Genomic DNA, 27,238 nt, shown 5'->3' with positions numbered 1-27,238 from the left:
GGCACAGATAAGGCTGCACTGATGGGCACAGATAAGGCTGCACTGATGGGCACAGATAAGGCTGCACTGATGGGCACAGATAAGGCTGCACTGATGGGCACAGATAAGGCTGCACTGATGAGATGGCATTGAGGGCCACTGATGAGGCGGCACTGATAAGCTTGCACTGAAAAGGCAGGTACTGATATGCTTTATGTTAATATTGTTACAGAAGTTGTTGTTAATATTTTTGTAACTTAATTCTGCATATAACATTTAACAGTGTAGGGAAGGGGCAGGGTAGGGGTTGGGTGGGGTAACTGGTGGAGAGTAACTTTTAAGGCCTGGCTAGTATTCTAAAAAAAAAACTGATTAGTCCTGCTGTTCTCTATCCCCCCCCCCCCCTTCTGTCCATGTCCCCATTGCAGAATTTTGCAGAGCAGTGTTGGCAGCTAGTGCACATGCTCAGTTTTCAGTGTGTTTCTACCCTGAGCATTTCCTACCTATCACATCTGAATAGTCTATGTAACTATAGAGTGTATACACAGTAGTAAATGACAGCCCACTCCCTCTCTCCTCCTCATTGCCCACTAACGAGCTAAACACAATAGGAATGGGATATTACATCCTGATTGATGGTGGTTTCACCTCCCTGTTATTCTAAGACACAGCCTGTGACTGGCAGAAATCCGTCCACACCATGTTACTGCCAAAAAATAATAAAGATTTAATTTCAAATATATATATTTGTTTCACAATGTAAAACGGTTTATTGATATTCATTATTTTTTTGTATTCCAAAGGCTGTTTTTTGTGACCAGCAGCAGAGGACTAGAAGCTCCTTCTGCTTATGTTTCCCCGCAGACAGGCTGGGAAAGATCTACTTTTTTTACCACTAAAGCAATTTTCCTTATCCATGGAGTGCGGTCAATCGTTTTGTCTCCTGCATCAGTTACCCAGATTACGGACTGGACCTGCACCTGATCTATAATGAAGGTATTGCCATCACCTGGAGCGGTGTTACTCCCTGTTTGTTGTTTTTGGAAAGATCTACGTCATGTGATAGCTGTATATTGATTAAAAAAAAAAAAAAAAAAGGTGCTTAGATTTTTTTTTCCATTAAAATAATTACAGTGCCATCATCCACATACAGAAATTTAAGGAATAATGTAAATTAAACAGTGTGTTTAGTATCACTTTAACACAGAGCAGCTAAGACCAGAGAGGCAAACATGTGCAAGGGAACCTAAAGCACCACCCGCTGGCTCGAAATGGAATATACATATACAATATTTTATAATTAAAAAAAGGCCTGTCCAAAGTGTTATAAAGAAGGTATATACAAAGACAAAATGGGGTTGATTTACTAAAACCAAAAGAGTGCAAAACCTGATGCAGCTGTGCATGGTAGCCATTCAGCTTCTAACCTCAGCTTGTTCAATTAAAGTGATACTAAAGTCTCTGCTCTAGTGGTTTTGCAAAGAGCAGCCCTGATCCTCCTCTTCTCGGGTCCCCCCCACCCGCCGGCGCTCCTGGCCCCTCCCTCCTGTTGAGTGCCCCCACAGCAAGCAGCTTGCTGAGGGGGCACCCAAGCCGAGCTGTTGCTCTGTGTGTCCACGGTTCGGCCCCTGCCCCCCCCTCTCTCTCTTCATTGGCTAACTGACTTGGATTGACAGCAGCGTGAGCCAATGGCACCGCTGCTGTGTCGCAGCCAATCAGGAGGGAGGGTCCCAGATGGCTTTGGCACTCGTGCACATCGCTAGATCGAGGTGGGGATCAGGTAAATATTATGGGGGCTGCTGCAAACAGAAGGTTTTTTATCTTAAAGCGGAGTTCCAACTATGTAAATTTGTTTTTTGTACAAATATATTATTTAAAATGCTGTTATTTATATGACTCACTGTTTAGCGATCGACGTCCGCTCGATAGCCGATTTAGATCAAACGATGTCTTTGATTTTTTTTATCCCTGGCATGTTCCATTTTGCTTGTGGGCATGTGAAGCCCACAAGCACTGTCTTCCTGGTTACCGTGCTGCTGCTGGACCAGCATGCACCGCCCCGTTCTCACGCATTTGCAGTAATACGCCGTAAAGTATACAGGTTGCCATAACAACGGGCAGTGTCATTGGAAGTGCCTGCCCTGTTGTTATGGCAACCTAGCCCTCGGCGCAGCCCACTGACTTCTGGGAAATGATGACACACATCTCCCAGGACCAGTAGCGAGCGGAGGCGCCGAGGGAAGTGATGTCAGGAGCCAAGGTGATGAAGGAGGCAGATTTCGAGGGACCACATAGCAACAGGCATAAAAAGGTAAGTAAAAAAAAAAATTTTCTCCAATTTTTTTTATTTAATGCACATTAATGACATTTTTTTTTTTTTTTTGGGTGGAAATGCACAGAATGCATTAAGATAAAAAAAACCTGGTTTTAAAAACACTTTAAGCTTTGACTAAAAAAAAACAAACAAAAAAAACCTGGAAGCTGATTCTGATGGTTTCTATGCGGAGCTGCACCAGGTTCTGCATGCTCCAGGTTTAGTAAATCCCTCATTATATTGCTTTTATGGCTTTAGGAGGAAGTCTGGTTCTCTGACATCCACTTATCAAATAAACATGAAAGCACTTTTGGAAAGACAAAAAAAAAAAAGGTAGAGCGTGTTCTCCTGAAATGCACTGCGATAGGAAGCAGGTCGATAGTGATTCAGAGAAATGTGCAGTCACACTGTGACTGATCAATGAAGGCTGGAAGCGGCTGACACTCGCTGATGACAGCAAGCTCTTCAATTTACATGCAATCCGGAGCTCCTTTACATCCATTTGCTAAACGAGGCTTTTGCACTAGGTACAGTGAAGCCTGATACAAGGCAACCGGATCAAATCGTAACTGGCATCACAGTGAGTGACAGGCAAGGTCACATAGAAGTATGTACACAGTCTATATCCTGTCCTAGTTAAAGGGCCAACAAACATACACTGCAATGTGTTTAATATAGAAGAGCTATAATTATCATACATTGACATGAGCAGTAACTTGGCATTCGGAAAATGCATATCTCCAGTGTACATTACAGATCTATTTTCACACAACAAAAAAAAAAAAAAAAAAGAAAGAAAAAATTGTGGTCCCAAAAAAATACATTTTTTGATGCATGGTTGACTCATCGACTGTACTGTTAAAGAGTAACTATTGTAAAAATAAAAAATATCATACAGTATACGTTTTAAGCCCCATAAACACTTGCAGAATGTCGGGAGACTTTTAGACCCCTTTCACACTGAGCCGCCCCGGGCATTAGCGGTAAAGCAGTGCGTTTTTTATTTTTAGCGCTGCTTTACTGTCGTTTTAGCGGCGCTATTCGGCTGCTAGTGGCGCAGTTTTAACCCCCCGCTAGCGGCCAAAAAAGGGGTTAAATCCGCCCGCAAAACGCCACTACAGCGGCACTTTGCCAGCAGTATAGCAGCGCTGCCCCATTGTTTTCAATGGGCAGGAGCAGTGGAGGGAGCGGTATATTCACTGCTCCTCCACCGCTACAAAGAAGCTGCTGGAAGGACTTTTTGTGACGCCCTGCCAGCGCAGCGCCCCAGTGTGGAAGCACTCGGGCTTTCACACTGGGTTTGCAGCTGAGGCTTTTTTCAGGTGCTATTTGTAGTGCTGTAGCGCCTGAAAAATCGTCTCAGTGTGAAAGGGGTCTTACCGGTACAAAAAATATCGTCTGACATTTTGCCCGTGTGTATGTCAGTCTGTCTGACAGAAGCCGGCCATTCTCCTGTCGGACATGCATGCTGGAAAACCAGCAGCCAATCGACTCCAGATCAGCGCTCTCAGCCAATGGCAGAGAGCACTGATCGGAGTGTTTTGGTAGGGGGGGCGTCCCCCTGTCAGAACACAACAGCTCAGTGGTGGAGATCGCTGAACTAACCTGTAATGTATGCTGATGTAAAACCATTTTGTGTACTGTATGGGGGAGGTTTGGGACTTTATATGAAGCATGCAGCCAGGGAGATGACACGACAAAATTGTGTCTGGTGGGTAATTAATAAAATAGAACTACATATGTTACAAAATGGCATAATAAATGACAAGGAAGTAAAATACATAAGATTTATTTCATGCAGAATATATAGTAACATGATATTATAGTAACATACCCTGTTTCCCCGAAAATAAGACATAGCGTGATTGTCGGTGATGGCTGCAATATAAGCCCTACCCCCCAAATAAGCCCTAATTAAAGTCCTTGTAGGTCTTATTTTCAGGGTAGGGCTTATTTTCGGGGAAACAGGGTAGGGCTTATTTGGGGGGTAGGGCTTATATTGCAGCCATCACCGACAATCACGCTAGGTCTTATTTTCGAGGAAACAGGGTAGTAACAAATTTGGTTCATATTGTAAACATTGATAAAAACACCAAACTCATTATTGTGCGTCTCCACAATATAAAAACACAATCTTGATTGAATTGGTACACTCCAGTAAAGTGTGGTCAGTATAATATTAGTAACAATCTGGAAATATAAACGGTGGGGGGGGGGGGGGATCTAATAGTTCAATGCCTTTCGTCGCTGCCACCACTCTTCAGGAGCAGATGTAAGCTAGGAGTCTATAAAAATATTAAAGATTACTATAAATTGGAAAAATGTTATAGTCGGTCTTGTCTATGAGAGGAGGAGGGTAAATGGATGGAAAAATAAACACCCAATCATACTTACAGACCAACTATGAATCTGGGTACAAGCGTAGGGAGCTGGAGGGCGGCTAGAAAGGTGCTAGAAATTCCTGTTTCGGTTTAATTCATTTTTCGGATTAGTAATTTTTTCACCTCTCCTGCTGTAGCTTAACCACTTGACCTCTGGAAAATTTAACACCCCCCCCCCCCTTTCATGACTAACACTTCTGTGTTACTTTAACTGACAATTGCGCAGTCAAGCAACAATATACCCAAATAAAATTTGAAATTTTTTGCCCTACAAATAGCGCTTTCTTTTGGTGGTATTTAAAAGCCTCTGCGGTTTTTCATTTTTTGCGCTATAAACAAATAAAGACTGACAATTTTGAAAAAAAAAATATATATATATTTTTTACTTTCTGCTATAAAACATATCTAATTAAAAAAAAAAAAAAGTGTCTTCATAAATTTAGGCCAATATGTATTCTGCTACATTTTTGGAAAAAAAAAAAAAACCCAATAAGCGTATAAACTATGGGATAGATTTATGGAATTTTTATTTACTTTTTACTAATTATGGCGGTTAAGCGACTTATAGCGGGACTGCGATATTGTGGCAAACAATCGGACACCAACTGACACTTTGCGGGAACCAGTGACATTAATATAGTGATCAGTGCTAAAAATATGCACTGTTACTGTACTAATAAAACTGACTGAAAATGGGGTTAAACATCTAGGGCCATCAAAGGGTTATTGGTGTGCCTAGCCAGTGTTTTTGTGTACTGTATGTGATGCTTTTACTAGGGGAAGAGATGGATTCTAGTCTCTGCTTTGCAGGAATGCAGAATCCACCCCTTTCCCTGTCAGAATGACGATCTGCCTTGTTTACTTAGGAAGATCCCTGTTCTGTGTAGTTTACTGATGATCGGCGGGTGCCGGAGGACATCAAGTGCCTGGCACCCTCAGATCGGCTTCTGCTGTGAATTATCACAGCAGAAGCAGCCCGCCGGTGGTGCATGCACGCCCCCTGCAGGTGGAAGTGCAGTTATCATGTATATATACATGAGCTACCGCCCTGTAGCAGTAAAAGTGCTATAGAGTGGTCAGCAAGCGGTTAAAAATTCACCGACCAGTTATCAGAAAACTGATCATCAGGAGAGGCAGCTCTAATATGGGGAGGGACAGCCTTGTTCTTTTCATAACAAGACACCATGCAGAACAAGGACTAGTGCGTCAGTAATGGGAAAAGATGAGCTGCAGGCAGACCACAGGCAATACTGGTGACTAGACTTTTAAGGTTTCATGTTATTTGGACAGGTCCTCTTAAAATAAGGTACCAAACCTGCACTATTAAATAAGGCAAGTTCTCCTTACCGTAAAAGTAAACATAAAATATTTTTTTTTTTTTTGGCCAAGCAAAAGCAAGGAACAGCCTAAGATAAGCCATGCTGTGTTGACAGGGCCAGGCAGAAGATTTCCAGATACGGATACCTCATTGAAAGACACCTAAGCCTGCACATCAGTTCATAAAGCAAACGGGCAGTAACAGAAGTTCCACTAAGCCGAATGGGTTCAATGCGGATGACTAGAGACACAAGGGAAAGACCTATTTAATAAAGAATGTCAAACAAACACAGGCTTTTGTTAAAACATTTCATTTTCTACTTCCATTACTGATCAGGTTCACTCAGAGGCCAAATCCACCTACTGATTACAGAGATTAGGATGTGTTTATCACTCTTATATATCAGGAGGAATTCCTCTGTGGGATTTCCACAGAGGATACGTCAGTGTGAGACATGATTAAGAAAGATGAGCACCAGAGGCAGACATGTCTGGAGTTATGAAGAAGACAATCTTGGCCTTGTTTAACAGTGTCTCTTTGGTATTAATGGCTGTTGTAAGTTTAGGTAACTGTGACTCATGAATGATACTAAAAACCTGTGGCCCCAAAAGGATTTACCATAAGAAACAAATATGGTGTCTCCAAACAGTGGCGTTGCTACAGAGGTAAGGTCCCTGGTGCAGATACTGAGCTGAGTCCAGGTCCCTTATTGCTCTCCCCCCATTGCTACCAACAACTTACCACCCACTCGGTTTTACAAGTGGATGTCAGAGAACCAGACTTCCTCCTAAAGCCATAAAAGCAATATAATGAGGGATTTACTAAACCTGGAGCATGCAGAACCTGGTGCAGCTCCGCATAGAAACCATCAGAATCAGCTTCCAGGTTTTTTTTGTTTGTTTTTTTTTAGTCAAAGCACCCTTAACAAATGGCTTTTTTTTTGCAGAGCTAGGCAGGGGAGCTAAAAGGTATGGTTGAATGTGCTCTGACCCTCAAATTGGAAATAAAGAGGCTTTTGTTAAACATTTTTGATGACCAGGCTGTGGAACGTTATACTTTGTATGTTATTCCACTTTTTATGCGTGCAGGAAGATACTTCTCTGCCGGAAAGCCGATGTCCCGCCAACGGTTTCTGCCTGGCACTCAACTCTCAATTCTGTCTTACCATTGTATAAGCTTATGTATACTAACAGAAATTTGACAAAATATAGTACGCCTGGATAGATTCCCGGGGCTCTATTGAGGATGTTGCATCTCCTCCCAGGCTAGATAATGAACGCCAGTAAGATGGCTGTCCTCCTTTCTAGTGTTGCTCAACCCCTCCCCCTTCCTCTACATGTTCCTGTGTTCCCTCCTTTCTATCCTCCTTCCTCCACATCCTTTCTCTTTTCTTTTCTTCTTATGCCCCTTCATTCTCCTCTTCTTCCCTTCCCTCTTTTCTCTCCCTTCCCTCCCAGCTCCCTTATCCTTCCCTTCTACCCCCCCCCCCATGCCTGTGGCTGCCTTTACCTACTCTTGTATACTTCAATTCTTTTGTTTCTTTTATTTGTTGTGGCAGTCTGGCTTTGACTGTGAACTGATTCATCAACTGTAGTTATGAGATGAATAACTGCCATTTTGTTCTGTATTTAGTCCTGGGTGGTTAATTGCCCTATGAGTACTGTGAACATATAATCCTTACCCTTTTCTATTGGATGTCATGCTCTTGAAATGTTTCTGTAATTTATCTCTGTTGGCACTGGATACGATTTGTAAACTGCTTATATTGCACCTTCTTGGTTAATCAATAAAAAGTTTACTTGTTGAAAAAAAAAAAAAGGTTTGGTCGTGAGACTGGATGTCACAACAAATGACACTGTTGCTCCCCCATTCCTTTGTTCAGTGGGAAATCCATAACATTCCCTCGGCATACTGTGGGGTACAAAATGGGCTTTGCAGTATAGGAAGACACCCTCACTCCTACCCCCTTCAAAAGCAGGTCAGCAAATGCTGCTATCCCACCTCTTACACAGCGGTTTCCAAATTCTGGAATCACAAATTGCTGAGAAGTTACATTAAAAGTCACAATGGCAAAATAAATATAACATAACTATGATTTTTAGCATTTGCAACCAAAGAGAGCAGCAAATATCAGTCATAACAGAAAACCACAATTATTATAGCAAAAGCCAGGTTATAGAAATTCAGCCTATTCTTAGTTATAATCCAAGACCGATACGTCTCTGTTTAAGAGGTTTTGGGTCTTCAAGAAGCCAACTATACAAACTGTTGAAGCTTTAAATTGTGATCTCGCCTTGGGGATTGCGGAAAAAATTCTGCCAGGCAACTCAATTTCCAGAAAACATCACTGTTTAGGTCCTGTTTTCTGTACAGTCTATGTTTCTTCTGTAGATTCCTTTCTTTGCTGGGCCCACTTGCCATCCAAGTGAGACAAGATGCTTTTCTCTCCAAAATAGCCAGCAACATCTATAGATGTGGACACTTCAGCACTATAGTTTAAATTGCTGTATACCTAATGACCTTTAATTGTGTAGAAGTAGAGTGGTGTTTAAGTCATGTCTGGCATTCAAACCTTTCCGGCCTCAGAAATTTTTGAAGACATTTTTTTGCCAATCCCTTAACAACCATGTTTTGTTCCTTCTACATGAAAAGGGACATACTGCTACCAAATGGATAAAAAAATCCCCCCTCAGACATAGGATACTGCAGTCTCATCATGCAACCATATAAAAGCATTTAAAACCTTCCTAAATTTACTTTTGGTTATCTTTGTTAAGTTGAACCTTAAACAATAAAATTAATGTGGAGGAGCATACATCTTCAAACAGTGGCCAGTCTGAGAAATTTCTGCAGTCTTATGGGCGAGGTTTGGTTTCTGGAACCCCCATCCCCCCAACCCCCTCTGCCACTTGTAGATCAAATAACTGGTCCTGCCTTCTTACCCCACCTTTCTACTTTTTTTGCTTGTTTTCTTAAATTCATATCTACTTAACTATACACAGATGGCCTTTTTATTTTTAATAACTTTCTTGTTGTAATAGAGTATCTATTTTAGGTTTTGGTAGATGCTTGAGTGTTAAACAATTTGATAATTTCTTACATTTTTCAAGGACTCTTTTAGTGATATCTCAAAGGTTATGGTTCTGCACGCTGGCCTAATTATTTACCACAGGTATTTATTTAGCACTAACAATTTACACAGTGCTTTAAATATTGTACATTCACATCAATTCCTGTTCTCAAGGAGCTTACAAGTCATTACCGTGCATACAAACAGATACTACTGCCAATTCATACACCAGCCATTTAACCTACCACCATGTCTTTGGAATGTGGGAGAAAACCAGTTTCCACCTGAAAAAACCCACATAAACTTCATGCAGTGTCCTTGTTGGGATTGAAACCAAGGACTATAGTACTAAAAGGCATAAGAGCTTACTACGGAGCCACTGTGCTGCCCACGTTATATAAGAAGACTGCAACAGGAGAAGCCAAAGCACACAGAGGTGGGCTGGAAGACCCAAGTCTTCCAGGTGGACAGGAGTTATTCCAGGGAGCCAAGAATTATTGCAGGGAGACCATCCTGTTGCAGTTACCAAGAAATATAAGAAGTCAAGAGTAGACTAAGCACATCAGGCTCCAGCCATATCTAAAATATTACATTTTGGTGGATTGGCTTTTTACATTTTTATTTTAAAATTATCTGCTGTTATTTTTACCACTTTGTTGGCTGATAAATACAAATTCCAATCAGCCTCTAGTAATTATTTGCTTCCAGTAGACTAAGCATAGACTAAGCCACTCATCATGAAAAAACAAGTATCAGCTGCAGTACAAGTAGAAAACCATGCACTGCTGTGTCACATCCTTTAATAAAATAAAAAACATTGGGGATCTAGAAAAAAAAAAAAAGCATTGATTGTAGTTGCTTGTTATACATATATAATGAACATAATACTTACAGCATCTGTGACTGGAATTTCATAAACTTTCTTGAAATCTACCAGGTCAAAGAATAATAGCTTTCCACTACCTTCTCCTTTCTTGACTGAAGTTCCAGTAATAAGGAGTTTATCGTCTGGACTAAAACAACAGTCTGACCTGTGGAAAAATGAAGGGAGGAATACATTAGCCACAGACATAGGTAATGCAAATATACGAACAACAGCCAAAACAATTCATTTATAGGGTCTACATAGTCAGAGTCCCCTTTATCTCCATTGTATGCACAGCAAGTTATCAGATCACAAGATTTCCCTGTTGTCAGGGGCCTCAACAGCAATTTGGAACTCTATGGCTAGATTCACCCAGCTCGCTGACGATATTGGCTGCAGAGGGTCTAATTGAGTGCACTCCAGCGCTCTCACTTTCTGAGTCTACCTTTGACATTCCTGGGGCCTTAGAACAGGCCAGGCCATTGGTTCCTTCGACCATCTCTGACTCTGATTGAGGGTACCTATAGTGTATCTCTTAATAGACTGTTCTTGAGGCTCCACAGACTCTGGCTGTAACCTCAGAATCGCCAGGGGTTGTTTAATTGATGCAGTGCATACTATCCTGCATTTGTAGATTTAGCCTGTTGTCTCCAGGTTTGGGTCTTTCAGGGCCCCAACAACTGAAAAGGCCTTCCCTCAGCTCTAGCTAGCTATTCAAGATATTCCTCTATGCAGACTCAAACTGTGGAGTGTCCTGGGCCCCACCTGAGAGTGTGTTAGAACTGTTCACCTTTTCAAGGGAATTTGCTAAACATTGATTTAAGCCCTTTGTGGACCCACCACTGACCTACCTTAGCAGGAACACTACCAGACAGGTAGAAGGCATGCTGATCATTAAGGATTCAACTGACTAGCAGTTGGAATCTCACTTTAAAATCTCAGTTTAATCTAGCATGATTTTCGATCCTAGCCATGTTGGCAGTGACCTTAATCTACCAAACCATGGAGGAATGAGTTAAATCCCTCAAAACAAATCTGCCCACTGCCTGTGTAGACCCCCAATTTATTGAACAAGTGGAACAGACCTCTGAAGCCCTAACACTTCAGCTGTGATGGCTTGATGCAAAAGCATATGGGTTTGATGTCCATACAGATACACAGAGCACTTTTCTTAAGGTGCTGGGAAGCTGATGCACTTCCAAATAGCATCTGACTCGCTTTGCCTTTGAGGGACTTTGTCTCTTTGGTCCTACACCAGGTATTGTGATCAGGCATGCAACTACAAGCCAGAGTATACTCCTGCCTCAAGGTAGAAGGTCTAGGGAAAGGTCAGCTGCAGTAGGTGCCTTCATGCCTCCAGGACCTGACTCCCAGACAGCCCATAGGGCTTGAAGTTAAAGAGCAGCTAAACCCCCCCCCCCCCATCAAACCTTCTGAACGGGTCTTTAGGTAGTTTGTTTTTTTGGCATTCAAGTGCAGAGGGTATTCATTTAGGCTCACAGGAAAATACCTTGCCTCTGGTGCCCCCTTCCTCCTCGTTCTTCCTGTGTTTCCTTGTCCTATTTTTTCCCAGTCCTTTTGAGTTCCATTCTCCATTGTTGCAGGTTTCTGAGCAGTCCAATGGGTCTGTCTCTAAGGATAGGATAGCCCCTGGTGCAAATATTCAGCCTTTTCAAGTGGCTGGAACAGTTACTGCTCCATGTATCCAGAGGGCTCCACCCAATGGACAACCACCATCCCCGGGACTACTGCCTGACTCTGCACAACAGGTAGTGCCTTTTATTTTGGTGCCTTCACCACTGATAAGGATTGGGAAGCTTTCCTGCAGCAGGACAGGTGGTGAGTGCCTTTAGGACATTTTCTGCGGTGTGCCTCAGATCCTGTGTGGTAGGTAGAGGTTGTCGCTGAAGGGCCCAACGTCTCCCCGGAATGTTAGCAGAGAGAACACACTAGTCTCCTGCTGCACGTCTCCTCTGATAGGAACAGAATATGTTTGGATGACTTTGTATTGTATTTGTATTTGTACAATGGATTAGGTGAATGCGCTTATCAGAACTGCTACGACTCCCGTTCCTTGCTTTAGGGCTGTTGACACTTTGATGGACTGGGGGGACCAGGAGTTCTTCTACACATCTTGTTTAAAGTCAGGGATAGGTAGGGAAATTCTTCCGCACAATCCTTTTGGAATGTTCTAGAGGCACTCCTTATGTGCCAGACAAGCTGTACTAACTTCGTCCTCAGGTTGATAAAAGTTTGGAGAATGCACCTCCATAACATCTCTAAAATTCACCCCTTTTTAACAAATGAAACCACCAAGCTCTTCATTCACTCCTTCGTTATCTCGCGCCTTGACTATTGCAACTCCCTTCTCATTGGCCTACCTCTCCATAGGCTATCCCCTCTTCAGTCTATCATGAATGCTGCTGCCAGGCTCATCCACCTTACCAACAGCTCAGTGTCTGCCAACCCTCTCCTCCAATCCCTACACTGGCTCCCAATCACCCAGCGAATTAAATTCAAAATACTAACCAGAAAGCCATTCACAACTCTGCCCCAAGCTACATCACCAATCTTGTCTCCAAATATCACTCAAATCATCCTCTCCGCTCTTCTCAAGACCTCCTACTCTCAAGCTCTCTCGTCTCCTCCTCCCATGCTAGTCTCCAGGATTTCTCCAGAGCCTCTCCCATCCTCTGGAACTCGCTACCTCCACTGGTTCGGCTATCCCCTACTCTTGCTACGTTCAGGTGATCCCTGAAATCTCATCTCTTCAGGAAAGCCTATCATGTCTCCAACTAATCTCCTACCACTTCCATCAGCTCATTCCCCAACAGTTACAACCTTTTGTGCCGCCTGCGCCACCCTATTAGATTGTAAGCTCTTCTGAGCAGGGCCCTCTTAATCCTCTTGTATTTTATTGTATTGTAACTGTATTGTCTCCTTTTATATTGTAAAGCGCTGCATAAACTGTTGGCGCTATATAAATCCTGTATTATAATAATAATCCCATCTCACGAGTCTGCGGCTCACATCTAACACTTTCCCATTCTGGTCTTTCATCCTAGGATTTTTGTTGTATTAGGTTCCTTCTTGAGACCTGTTCCTGTGGGAGCTTGAACACATTTCTTGTGGACCACACCAGTTTTTGGGTCCTGCTCTTCCGCCATGGGAACTTGTTGTGATTTATGACATATTTTTGGTAGGTTTTTGGAGGATCATCTTCTCGCTGGTTCAGGTGGTGTTACCTTCTGTATGGAGTAATTCCCCCTTGGTTGTGACCTTCCTATCTAAGTCTTGAGCATCAGGTTGTTACTCCATGCCCTCCCTATGGTCATATTAACAGATTCCCCTCATCTGGTATCAGATTTAGGCTTTGGCTCTTTAAGCAGCTCATGGGCTACCGGTGGTCCCCAGTTCTTTGCGAGGCCTGTTAGCAGTTGTTGCTGTGTTACCCACCCAGTTGGAATGCTTCTGGATATCCCCACAGTATCTGGGTTTCTTTTCCCCTCAATGGATGAGAAAGAAAATGGTTTTTGTATTCAGTTGAAAATCCTATGGAGTCCACTGAGGGAGAAAGGTCCTGCTCCTCTGCATTTAAGTTCATGCTCTTAGTACTGATGGTTACAAAACTAAGACATGGTGGAAGGAGGAGGGGTTATCGTAGACAGGCCTACAATTTTTGTTTGTTAGTGTCCGATCCTTATGTAGGCGGCAGTAAGGCATGAGTTCAGGCGTGTTTGGATACTAGTCTGAATCCACTTCCGCTATCCTGCCAGGAAGTTGTCACTGCACACTGCCAATCATAAGCGGCCAAGGAAGACCCGGGCCAGCAAGCTCAACAGCTTATGATTGACAGAGTGCAGCAAAGGCTTCCTGGAAGGATAGATGAGGTGAGTTTGGACTAGAATCTGAACATGCCTGAGCTCATTTCCAGTGGCAGTATAACCCAACAGTTTGAATCCCTGTGCCCCTCAATGGACTCCAAAAAAAGGCTTTAAGGGCGAGTTCAAAATTCTATTATTATTATTATGGTTATTATGATTAGTAGTAGTTCTTTTGCATGTGACCATATTGCATCCATGGAGATTATAAGCAAGTTATCCAAGTTTTACACTATATCTTAGTCACCAGGAAGCAGATATAAGATTGGATGCAGGCTCCTTATGTTTGAACTTCCCAGAACCATGACACAGAGTCAGTGCACTGAACAAATCAGAATAGACAATGCTGTATGTAATATCCAACCTTCTGTGTGTTACTCCTGTACATATGACTAATTGTTTAATATCAATGTGTTTTAAACAGACTGTTCAAAAACTAGACACAAACCAGAAACTAAATCGTAATGGGATACTTACATTGGGAAGTAGTTGGACAAGCCGTTCACCATGTGGATAGGATTCCTAAAGTTCCTAATGTCCCATGTTTTAAGTGTATCATCCCCTAAAACATTGAGTAAATAAATTGTAGTTAGCATCGATGAAGAGTCATATTAAAGAGACCCTGTCACAAACCTAAAGTAAATAAAAGCTCAGAAAAATCAAGTATTTCACATTTTTACTTGCAACATTTTTCCTTTTCTTAATTAATTTTTTTTATGTCAATCTTATATTTAAAAAAGTGAATATTTCAGTTTTCAGCCCTGCCAGCTTAATTTCTGATGCATCAGAACACAGACTCCTCCTCATCTCCATTACCCCGCCTCCTTTCCATAACTTCTCCTAGAGCAGTGGTTATCAACCCTGTCCTCAGGGCCCACTAACAGGCCAGGTTTGCAAGATAACTGAAATACATCACAGGTGATATCATTTGCTGCTCAGTGATTGCAGTATTCTAGTCTGCATCTCCCCAAGGCAATGCATAAAACCTGGCCTGTTAGTGGGCCCTGAGGACAGGGTTGATGACCACTGTCCTAGAGCACAGAAAGTTATCAGCTCACATGATTTCTGGCAAAATCAACAGGTATTTTTTGTACTTATCGAACAGATATAACAAAACACTTCCTATGGTTTATTATGCAGTCAAAAAGAGAACAAAAATTATGTTTACTGTTAGGGTATACAGACACTTTAAGGAATACAGTGGTAGCCTCTCAACAACCCAGCCAGCTGACTGGACGCTGAAGGGGTAGCAGCACACTGAGGAGGTCATCTTTCTGCTCTCACTTTTGTCTTGCCTATCAGCATGTTCCTTGTAAAAACATCTGCATGCAGAAACGCCCTAAGGCTCCCAGTCATGCCCCTTCCACTACCAGTCCACTTTATAGTATATTGCAAGAGGAGGGTACCAAGTGAGATTTGGGTACTTACAGTGGTTGTAAAAAATAAATGAATATATAAATAAATGTATTTATTAATAAATAAAGAGCTGCATTAACTTGTGTCTTTTATAGCTGCCTGGCGTTCACCTTTAACGAGATCTCCAATATCCCATCTAACCTCATATTAAAAAGGTATGATAGAGAAGATAAGAGACACGATAGAGACTGCATAATTAAGAAACTTGTTCTAACTTTTTGTTGTTTGTTGAACCAAAATAAAAAAAAAAACTTTTTCATTAAAGTCCACATTGACCAATCTTATTCAGCAGCCAACATAAACAGACGATATACATTCTTTAGAAACATTCATTAGTAACATTCATTAGGGAGCTGTATCACTTTCCTAATGAATGTTTTTATAACCAAACTTGTCACCAACATGTGTTGGCACTAACAAATAGTACTGTGGTCTGTTTTAATTTTACATTTGATGGTCCTGATTTATCAATTTCATTACTTTTGATTTTACCTGTATTTGATGCTTTACTAATCTTCTTAATTTTCAATATGGTATTATCTAGTTAAATAATGCAGTAGGAATTAAAGTCACTTTAAGCAAACAGCTTAAGGCCCCTTTCACACTTATACGACTTGTCCCACGATTTTGTACTGCAAAATCACATGACAAGTCATTCTTCATGATTTTCAATGACTACCATTCATATTGGCACGACTTTAAGTCGTGCCAACTTCAAAGTAGTCCCTGCACTACTTTGGTCCAACTTCCATGCGAGTTGATGTCCATAGACCTCAATGTTAAACCCTCAAGTAGCATGCAAATCGTACTTGAATAATATAGACACGATTTCAGTACGACTTTGTAAGCACAAGCTGAGAATGGTTAATGCCAAAGTTGTGGCAAAGTCGTACAAAGTAGTACAAAGTAGTACTGCTCCCAAATCGCGGTAAAATCACGCGACTTTGAAGTCGCACAAGTGTGAAAGGGGCCTAAAGCGCATTTTAAATACACACAGTCAGGTGCAAACGTAGTTGCACCCCATGGAACTTATAATTTTTTAAATTGTATTTTCATTTAATTTTTCAGCAGAAAGTAGAAATGCAGCATAAGGGTTGATAGAATTTGTTTAACAGTAAAAAATAATATGACAATGAAGTAGGAGATCCCCAACCAATTCTAGTAGGAGATCTGATATTTAACATTAAAGTATTACTAAACCCAAGGCCCTGCATTCAACATATCTGGTCTCCCACAGTACACAGAGCACAGAAATGCACTTATTTTAGTAAATATAAACTAAATACCTTTTCTCATCAGCAGTATATGGCCGTCTTATGACTTTTATCAGTGTCTGGTGAAATCTTAAAAACTCTTTAGAAATACATGCCAAAAGGAGCATGTGCAGTGTACCCCCAGGGCTCAGCAGATGGATTTGGGACTGTGGAAGAAGGGAGGACCAGAGAAGGCAGTTTTAAACAGCCTTTTTACACAATGCAGAGGATTAACCCCTTAGGTTCCACAGTGAGTATAACAAGCATTCTTTACTGCATATACAGACTGATTCTACTGTTGTGGGCTTAGTAACATTTTAAAGATGTCTGAAATGTACTACTGAACATAGGTCACTCAGAGTGCAATCCAGTACAAATATAATACAAACAGGCACCAATTCAACACGATCAAAACTTTAAGGTTCCGTACACATTATTGCTGGTTGCGCACAAAACTGTGCACGTTTCTGCCCCGCTCTTTAGTAGACATATGGGCCGCTACTAATTCTTAATGGTCCCCCCACGCATCAGTAAACGCGGTGCATCTTCATGCATATCAGACCGCATGGTGTCACAGCATTATGCGGCTTGATTTTCTGAAAAAAAAAAAAAAGCCCATTGAAATGAATGGGCTGTCTGCACACAGAATGCAGGTCACACAAGTGTGAATCTAGGCTAAACCATTCCCAAATTTTGGTGTAAGTAGCTATCATAGAAACTTCTAATGTATATCTAAAAGAAGGTTGGAAGCAGAAGGCTATTAAAGTATAGCAGGGTTCTGTAAGAAGGTCGAGGATAGGAATAATTTTTCCTGGCAGTGATTCCAAATACTGTAGCTTCTGTAAAGTGCATAGGGCAATCGTTCTCATCCAGGGTTCCTCCAGAAGTTGCTAGGGCTTCCTTGAGCAACTTTTACCTCTCAAATGAGAAATCATTGACACCAACGATCTGTTGTCTATCTATAAAGGGGGAAATCTTCCCACTGACCACAAATGTGAGGAGCATTCTTCCCAGTGATCATGACACTAATGTACTGTGTGTATATATATATATATATATATATATATATATATATATAGCAATCCCATGATTAAGTCAATGTGACGAAACATGTTGGGGCGTGGCTGTACGGCGGCCATCTGAATCAGCGTGTGACGTAGGACATGCTGAGCCGAGTCAGGGAGCGGGGATCCAAGCCCGAGGCGCGAAGGATAGCGAGACCTCATCCGCACACCTCGGGTCCGCCGTGACCTTAATGCGTTGATGTTGGGCGTTCACATAGGAGCATTTGATGTGAAGTTGCTGTGGATTTTGCTAGTTTTAAAGAGATTTATGTGAGTGCAATGATTGAAGTGTACACAGTGGTTATTAAATTTGGTTTTACTTTACTACACTATCAGTGCATTTTTATTTACGTGTGGATTGAACCTGTATATACACGGATGGATGCTGGATCACTCGTTTAAACCCACTTGCGAGGTTTATCGCGCTTTTTTTGGCAAAACATGAGAGTGTGCGGCATTGTTATTCGGTGAGTTTTTAATCTGGCGGGAGAGGAATCACTGGCACGTGTGGTGTGGTGGATAATCTAAGAAGTCTGCACAGTATCCACGGTGTTCATCATTTATGGACTTTTTGCACTTATTATTAGCACTTTTGTTACTGACACAGGGTGATTTTTTTGTGATATTATCACAAGCATTTATGTTATAGGTCTGTGCAAATGGACATTTACTTTATCACTATTCAAGTGTCATTTTTTTAGCGCCACTTATATTAATTTTCTTTATTATTATTGCACGTTAATATATTTTCTATAAATATATATATATCTAGAGATATATATATATATCTAGAGATATATATATATATCTAGAGATATATATATATATATATATATATATATATATATCTCTAGATATATATATATATATCTCTATATATCTATAGATAGATATATATCTATCTATAGATATATAGAGATATATATATATATATATATATATATATATATATATATATATATATATATATATATATATATATATATATATATATATATACGCGGGTTCACTGACCCTGGAACATTATTTCAGTGGTTCCTCCATGTTAAGAAGGTTGAGAATGGTTATAGCAGAGGTAAACTGCCTTTCTCTATTGGAGCCATATTAGTGAACAGAGATACATTGTGAAAATCAAACTTTGTTCCATTTCCACCTAGCTATTATGAGCTTTATTTTAAAAGATATTTGAACAGACATTGGATCTTCATTCAAACACTGCCTAATGATAAAGGAGATATACTTGATTAAAAACACACAGAAGAAGAGAAGTTAGCCATTTTAATTCATTACTGAAAAAAAACCATCAATAGATGTAGTGGTGTACTGTGGGAAAAGTAAGTACAACTTAGGACACTAAGCTTGTAATGCCCTTTCTGGCATAAATTACTTCTTGTAGCGGTTTTGCATAACTGTCCACCAGTTTCTGACATCGACTTGGTAGAATTTTTGGCAATCTTCCATTCAAAATTCTAGTCCTTGCAAGATGTTTACCTGGTTTTCTTGTATGAACAGCCCTTTCAAATGCACCCATAACATGTCAATTGGATTTAAATCAGGGCTTTGACTATGTCAGTCCCTAACCCTTAATTTCTGCTTTTTGAGACGTTCCTTGGTGGATTTTCTACTGTGCTTCAGAACATTATTTAAGTGTTAAGATATATTTCCAGTTTAAAGTGGATGTAAACCTTCAAGTTTCATGAATCGGGTTTACAGCCACTTTAACTTCAACTTTCAGACAAAGAGTTTCACATTCTGATCAAGCACACTTTGATAAATGCAGAATTCATAGCTGACTAAATTACTGCAAGCTGTTCAGACTCTAAAGCAGCAAACCAACCCCAAACCTTAACATTTCCATCACCATGCTTCACAATAGGGCTAAGGCTCTTCCCCTAAAATGCAGTCCAGTTAGTGTGTGATTAGTGTGTGATTAACCACTTCAGCCTTGGAAGATTTGGCTGCTCAATGATCAGGCCATTTTTTGCGATACGGCACTCTGTCGCTTTACCTGACAATTGCGCGGTCGTGCGACACTGTACCCAAACAAAATTGACGTCCTTTTTTCCCCACAAATAGAGCTTTCTTTTGGTGGTATTTGATCATCTCTGCGGTTTTTATTTTTTGTGATATAAACAAAAAAAGAGCAACAATTTTGAAAAAAAACAATATTTTGTACTTTTTGCTATAATAAATATCTCCATTTTTTTTTAAAAAAAGCAAATTTTCTACATATTTTTGGTAATAAAAATCGCAATAAGCGTATATTGATTGGTCTGCGCAAAAGTTATAGCGTCTACAAAATAGGAGAAAGATTTATGGCATTTTTATTTTTAAATTTTCTTTTTTATTAGTAATGGTGGTGATCAGCGATTTGTATCAGGACTGCAACATTATGGCGGCCACTTTTGACACATTTTTTGGGACCATTGATAATTATACAGCGATCAGTGCTATAAAAATGCACTGATTACTGTGTAAATGTCACTGGCAGGGAAGGGGTTAACACTAGGGGGCGATCAACTGTGTTCCCTAGTGTGTGTTCTAACTGTAGGGGGGTGGGAGTGACTGGAGGAAATGACAGAGCGTGGTTCCTAGCTAGTAGGAACTCACGATCTGCCTCTCCTCACAGAGCAGGGATTTGTGTGTTTACACACACACGTCCCTGTTCTGCCTCTCGTGCCCGCGATCGCTCGGAATATCCGACAACAAAAATTTAAGAGCTGGTTCTCAAATTTTCTGACAACCAAATCCGTTGTCGGAAATTCCGATCGTGTGTACACAATTCCAACGCACAAAATTCCACGCATGCTCGGAATCAAGCAGAAGAGCCGCACTGGCTATTGAACTTCATTTTTCTCGGCTCGTCGTACGTGTTGTACGTCACCGCGTTCTTGACGTTCGGAATTTCCACCAACATTTGTGTGACCGTGTGTATGCAAGACAAGTTTGAGCCAACATCCGTCGGAAATAAATGCAGGATTTTGTTGTCGGAATGTCCGATCGTGTGTACACAGCATAAGAGTGTGAGAATTAATACACTATGAACATTTTACTGGTCATTTCTTCAAGTATATCACCTTCATCTGTAGACATTATCTGAATGAAGAGCCAAAGGCGTTTTGTATATCCCAAAAGGGCGGGCTGCTACAGAGAGCCGGCTGGCTTGTACAACATTGATGCGAGTTTTAAAGTGTTTTGTTGTAAGTACAACCTTTTTTACTATAAATAAAATGTTTAAAGATTTTAGGCTATGGCGAGTTTATATCTTTTTTGGGGATCTTCCGTGATCAAATCTTCTTGAGGGTGGATTTCTTTATTTCAACAAAGTTTCCCCGGACGGATAGAGGCCCTGGCTGGGTTTTAGGCCGCAAGCGATACGGACCTTCTGTAATAGGAGGTTCTTGCAAGCTGGTAAGCAAGCACTCTTTAAGGTGGCGGTGTTAACTAAGGATTACACACTTTTTTGGTGGTGGATGGTGTGCATACCATTTGAAGGACTTTGTTTCATCCAAACTTGGACTTTTTATTTGATTTATAATTTTTGACTTACATTTATTTTCACATTTGTTTTACTGGGATTTAGCGCAACTCTATATAGGAGTAAGATTCAAAGGCTGCCTGTTCGAATATGTTGAAAAAGTCAACCATTTTCATGGATAATACTTACTTTTTCACATGAATGTACAGGCCGTCCCCGGGTTACAATCGGTAGGTTTGTTCTTAAGTTGAATTTGTTTGTAAGTTGGAACAGGTACATTTTCTAAGTGTAGCTCCAGCCAAAAAAAATATTTTTAAGCTTTTTGGATAGCATAGGGAAGGGTTAACACCCCTGTAACGTTCGTTTTGTTGTCTGTGACCCTGAAGATTTCAACTCACTTTCTGTCCCAAAGACAATTGGACTTTGAAAAGTTTGGGTTGTCCTGGAAACAAGCCTTGGTGATTAAGCATTAGTGGAGGTACCTTTTTCCCATAATAACTTACAGAAGTGAATTTTCCTTCCTAGGGGTAGATTTCCTCTCACTTCCTGTTGTCTCCTTCCGTTTGTAAGTAGGAGTCGTTTGTAAGTCAGATGTTTGTAACTAGGGGACCTGCCTGTATACGTCTTTTTTACCTAAAATAATATTTCTTTATTTAACAAGTTGCCCGAAACGTCATTTAATTTTTTTTAAACGTCTACATCAAAGCGGAGTGCCACCCAAAAGTGGAACTTCAGCTCATGTGTCTTACCCCCCCCCATTTGGAACCTTTCGGGGGGGAAGGGGGGATAGGGTAGGTTTGACAGATATCCTGTCCCCACTTCTGGGAGTCTCGGCCGTGGCCGTTGACGTCACCGTTCAGCTCCCTCCTCCTTCCCCCGCCACAGGGCCAGTAGGAGAGCGCAGCAGGTGCCTCGTGTATGTGCAGTAGGGACCTAGTGCTTCACTACCGGGTACCCTTTAACGGCTATGGCGGCGGCAGCACCTGACAGCTGATGGAAACATCAGCTGCGGTGCCGACATCACTGGACTCCAGGACAGGCAAGTGTCCTATTATTAAAAGTCAGCAGCTGCAGTATGTGTAGCTGCTGGCTTTTAATTTTTGCAGTGGTGGGCGGACCTCCGCTTTAAGAGCACCATGCAACAATATATCACACTCCACGCTGATCTGAGGAACCACATGATGGGAACCTCTTTACCTACCTAATATAACACCTTGTATATCACTAGGTGCACACTATACGATTAGATTATGGATACTTAGTTCCAATTACATTGGAACTAACAACTATCTTGGAAAACGAGGAGGCTGTCCTGTGGCATTTTATGGGTGACTATGACCATTTGCAGGAGGACCATTCATTGTGTTTCTATTTTGACATATTAAGTGTGAGTGTTCACTTTTCCTGAAGAAGCGGGTTACCTCCTGCGAAACGCAAACTGCAACGAACTTACAGCAACTCACTCTGCTCTACTATAGGGGAGCCACCAAGAATCTGTATTCAAGGAGTACTAGATGGTTTTGGCTATTTTTTTATGTGCAGCTTTTGTGTGCTTTGTATGTTTTTTGATATGTACACATGTGCAACTTTTATCATGTAATAAATTACTTTTTGATACTTTTTACAAAAATTGGGTACCGTTATAGTCCTTATATTTAGTTTGTTAGTGTCCATTATTTTGTATATTGTAGATTAGGATGAGGTACCAGACCTACATGGTCTACCAACTGAGGGTCTCTTATTGAGGCCTTCCTCCCAATTTCCTATTTTTCACCATGCAACAATATAACTATGCTGTTTGAGGCCTACATGACTGTTGTTCCTGGAAGCAATTGAGACATAAGAGCTGCACAAGAACACAGCACTGCGTGATGTCCACTAATGTAACAAACCTACAATGCCTTGGTGGTTTCCATATTTCTTCCCAGTCTAATATCTCCATGTATGGAAGTAAGCAGTACATAAAACCTAGGATATTAAATTTACACATGTCCTACAGCCAGACTTTGTTCTTCACACTTATATTTAAACCAAAAAGAAAAGCACAATCTGTCACTGACATTACAGCATAGAATGCATTTATCATACTGGGAAAGAAGAGCATTTCTTTGTAGGGACCAGGTTTCTCTTTACATTTAACCCTTAATGGCTAGCTAAGCGTGCCCAGTGTCACTGTCTCGTGAGCTGAAGACCGGTCGCAGGAGTTAAATCGTGTCGTATTTTAATCTACACATTGAGCAGGTGTGTTACTGTAAAACCCAGCACACATCTGTGTTAGTTGGTCCCCTTCCAGCTAACTACTCTAAGTTGGATTTACGCTACCTTACTGCTCCATTTCTGGATAGGGTACAAGTGAGTCATCAAACTACAGTCACAACACATTAATGAAAAAAAAAAAGAAGAATAAAATATTGCAGGTTTCTCACCAATAACTCGCTTTATCCTCTCAAGAGAATGGTTTTGTAGGGGTTTGAAAAACGCGAGCTTTAAACCTAAATAACAGGCACAAAAGCCCAGTTTCCATCGACAGGAAATCAGAGGAAATGGTTCCCCCAGAAGTACTTTTTACTGGGAATTAAAATACTCACGTCTCTTTCATTTGTCAGATGTAAAGCAGAACTACTGGTTATGCCATGTTGTTTCCCAAACTAGCCCACTTTGTAATAATTATGCTGTTACCACGAGTGCTCCTACACCAGTATACCCCCGTCAGGGCTAGACAAAACCCAGTTACCAAGTCTTTGGTAACTGGACCATTCAGTAATAAGTCTGCATATATGGCATACATTTCTGACATGTCACAATATACAGGAACAGTATCAATTTCAAAAAAGCTGCATGCTTAATCACTATAGGGGCTCATGCACACTGCATCTCAAAGAAGCGGCTCCTACAGGCTTTTGAGCTTTTTTGAGCTCTCATTTTTTTTTTGTTGCTGCCTGGAAACTCCCCTCCATGTTAGCCAATGTTTCCATGCACACAATAGCTTTTTCAGGAGTTTACAGGCATATGCTCCTAGAGGCAGAATAAAAACCCCACCAAACTTAAGCATTTGAGAGGTGCTTTTGAGCAGAAAAGACCCTCCAAGTGCCCAAAAGTATGTGAAAAAAGCTAAAAAAAAGTGCAAAAACGCACACAAAAAAAAGGGAACAATGAGCTGAGGGGAGGGTTTGTCAAAAAAATGCTTATGCTCCAAAAAGCTCAAGTAAGCTCAGAGAAGCTCAATAAAAACTTGCAAAAGAGCACAAAAAAAGCACAAGCTACTTCGAGCATTTAGGCAGAGAAATAAAAGCTCAAATGCCTCTAAAAGCAGCTTTTTTTTTTTGAACTGCAGTGTGCATGAGCCTTAAAGCTTCAGTCAAGTGACTCTGGCTAGGCTGAGATGAGACATGTTAAAGCATTTCCTCAGTCTCCCCCCCCCTCTAACTATCAGACTGCAACATTGTAACGACCAGTGGAGTGGCTGCAGCGAAGGGCTGATCTGTGTTAGGCTCCATACACACCTGATCGCTGGCGGAATCGCCATGATTATGCCCGCAATTTTAAAATTGCTGCAAAATGCAGGACATCCCAATTGTGCCGTGATTTTGCAGCAATTGCGGGGTAAATGGCAATGTGCGACACTGTCACCCAAAAGCTCATGTTCCTTTTTTTGAGACAAGAACAGCGTGTTGCGATTGCAGCGCGATTTATCATGCAGCAATTGCGGCAAAACTGAAGCGTGATTGAGGTGCCGTTAAGAAGTAATGACATCGCAAACGCAAAATCACTGCGATTCTGCCCACAATCAGGTGTGATTAGAGCCTTATGGGTCAATTCACTAAGAGTTAACAGCTAATCTTATGCGGTAAAACCAGGCACCGAACCAGCATGCACCGGTCCGTGACATCACAAGAGGGCGGGTCCACCAGGTGGCACCACCCCTTACCTATATAAGAAATTTCAGATGGCGGAGCCTGCAGTAGGCAACGAGCCTTCACGAACGGCGGGAGCGACTTTTTTTTTCTTCTTTCTTTTCAGGTTCGGCGGGCAGCGTGATTGACAGTGAATTCACATCGAGGGACACTTTTTTGATATTTTTATTAAAAGATTTGTCAAAAATGGTCTGTGTGTTTTTATTACCTTGTGACACTTTTTTGGTGAATGGGTAGGGGTACGATGTACCCGAAACTCATTCACATGGGGGGGGGGGGGGTAGGATCTGGGGGCCCCCTTCTTAAAGGGGGCTTCCAGATTCAGATTAGCCCCCTGCTCGGAGACCCCAACAGCCACCAGGCATGGTTGTGGGGATGAGGCTGCATGCCTGAATAAGGGTCTGGTATGGATTTTGAGGGAGACCCCACGCCGTTTTATCTTTTTACATTTTGGCGTGGGGTTTCCCTTAAAATCCATACCAGGACTTGGACTGGGAGGGAATATTGACATCAATGGGAATTCTTCAAAGTGACTGTTTGTGAACGCACTGCAAAGTATATTCCCATGGGCAATAAGTTTAACCACTTAACCAACCGGCTCCTGTACATATACGTCGGCACTTTGAAGATGGATATCTCGGTAACGGCAGCAGCTGCTGCCACAACCGAGGTATCCATCTTTACAGGAGCCGGTTCTGTGTACGATAATGGTGGTCTCTGCGGCGGGTTTGCCGCAAAGGTCACCGTTATCGGCGGTGGGAGAGGTGCCACCCCCCTCCCGCCGCTCTCTCGCGCCCTCCGCCGCTTACCGGAGCCGTCGGTAGCAGCGGAGGCGATCGGGACCTTTATGTGCCTGGGTATGGTGATGAGTGAGGCTAAGATGGCCGCCACCCATCTTGGACAGCTGAAGCGACGTCATTACGTCAGCTCCGCCCACTTTTTTAAAGGCATATTTTTTTTACGTCATTTTTTCAAACGACTTTTTTTTTTTTTTTGCATTTTAGTCCAAATATGAGATCTGAGGACTTTTTGACCCCAGATCTCATATTTAAGAGGACCTGTCATGCTTTTTTCTATTACAAGGGATGTTTACATTCCTTGTAATAGGAATAAAAGTGACACCATTTTTTTTTTTAACAGTGTAAAAATAAATAAAATATTGTAAAATAAATAATAAAAATAAATAAAAAAAATTTTTTAAACCCTCCCGTCCCGACGAGCTCGTGCGCAGAAGCGAGCGCATACGCGAGTAGTTCCTGCATATGAAAACGGTGGTCAAACCACACATGTGAGGTATCGCCACTACCGGTAGAGCGAGAGCAATAATTCCAGCCCTAGACCTCCTCTGTAGCGCAAAACATGCAACCTGTAGAATTTTTTTTAAACGTCGCCTATGGAGATTTTTAAGGGTAAAAGTTTGACGCCATTCCAAGAGCGGGCGCAATTTTGAAGCGTGACATGTTGGGTATGAATTTACTTGGCGCAACATTATATTTCACAATATAAAAAAAAATTGGCCTAACTTTACTGTTGTCTTATTTTTTATTCAAAAAAGTGAATTTTTTCCAAAAAAAGTGCGCTTATAAGACCGCTGCGCAAATAAGGTGCAAAAAAAAGTATTTCAATGACCGCCATTTTATTCTCTAGGGTGTTAGAAAAAAAACAATATATAATGTTTGGGGGTTCTAAGTAATTTTCTAGCAAAAAAACCTGTTTTAAACATGTAAACACCTAAAATCCAAAACGAGGCTGGTCCTTAAGTGGTTAAAAGGTTAAAAATAAAATCTATGGGGCTCACGGCCAAAGTTAAAAAAGCTATAAACAATAAAAAAAAAGAGCTTTTAAAAAATATAAAAATGAAGGAACACTAGTGTCGTTTAAATGTTACAAAGAATATAACAGAATATGTAAAAAGGAAATCAAGGACGCAAAAACTCAAAACAAACGTCAGATTGCAAAAGGTAGTAGGACAAACCCCCAAAAAATCTTCAAATATATTAAGACCCCTTTCACACTGAGCCGCCCCGAGCGTCAGCGGTAAAGCAGCGCCGCTTTACCGGAAGATTTAACTCCTTTTTGGCCACTAGCGGGGGTCAAAACCGCCCCGCTAGTGGCGGAAAAGGGGTTAAATCCGCCGGCAAAGCGCCGCTGCAGCGGTATAGCAGCGCAGTCCCATTATTTTCAATGGGCAGGGGCGCTTTAGGAGCGGTGAGTTCACCACTCCTAATGCGCTCCAAAGAAGCTGATGGCAGGACTTTTTCTGAAGCCCTGCCAGCGCACCGTCCAGTGTGAATGGAGCTGCTGT

At 41.4% G+C, this 27,238-nt stretch overlaps 1 protein-coding gene across 1 annotated transcript in view; it reads right to left on the bottom strand.

The window, feature by feature from the left end:
- WDR70 (WD repeat domain 70) overlaps nt 1-27,238 on the bottom strand; it is a 455,634-nt gene that overhangs the window by 134,827 nt on the left and 293,569 nt on the right. The window contains exons 12-13 of the mRNA XM_073621458.1: nt 14,286-14,370; nt 9,955-10,093 (exon numbers count right to left, since the gene is read on the bottom strand). Of these exons, the coding sequence (XP_073477559.1) occupies nt 9,955-10,093; nt 14,286-14,370 (224 nt within the window). The remainder of the gene's footprint in view (nt 1-9,954; nt 10,094-14,285; nt 14,371-27,238) is intronic.

This window comes from Aquarana catesbeiana, linkage group LG01 (genome assembly GCF_042186555.1).
Source record: "Aquarana catesbeiana isolate 2022-GZ linkage group LG01, ASM4218655v1, whole genome shotgun sequence".
Lineage (NCBI taxonomy): Eukaryota > Metazoa > Chordata > Amphibia > Anura > Ranidae > Aquarana > Aquarana catesbeiana.
Note: the sequence above shows the minus strand (reverse complement) of the source record. Positions and strands in the feature narration are given on the sequence as shown.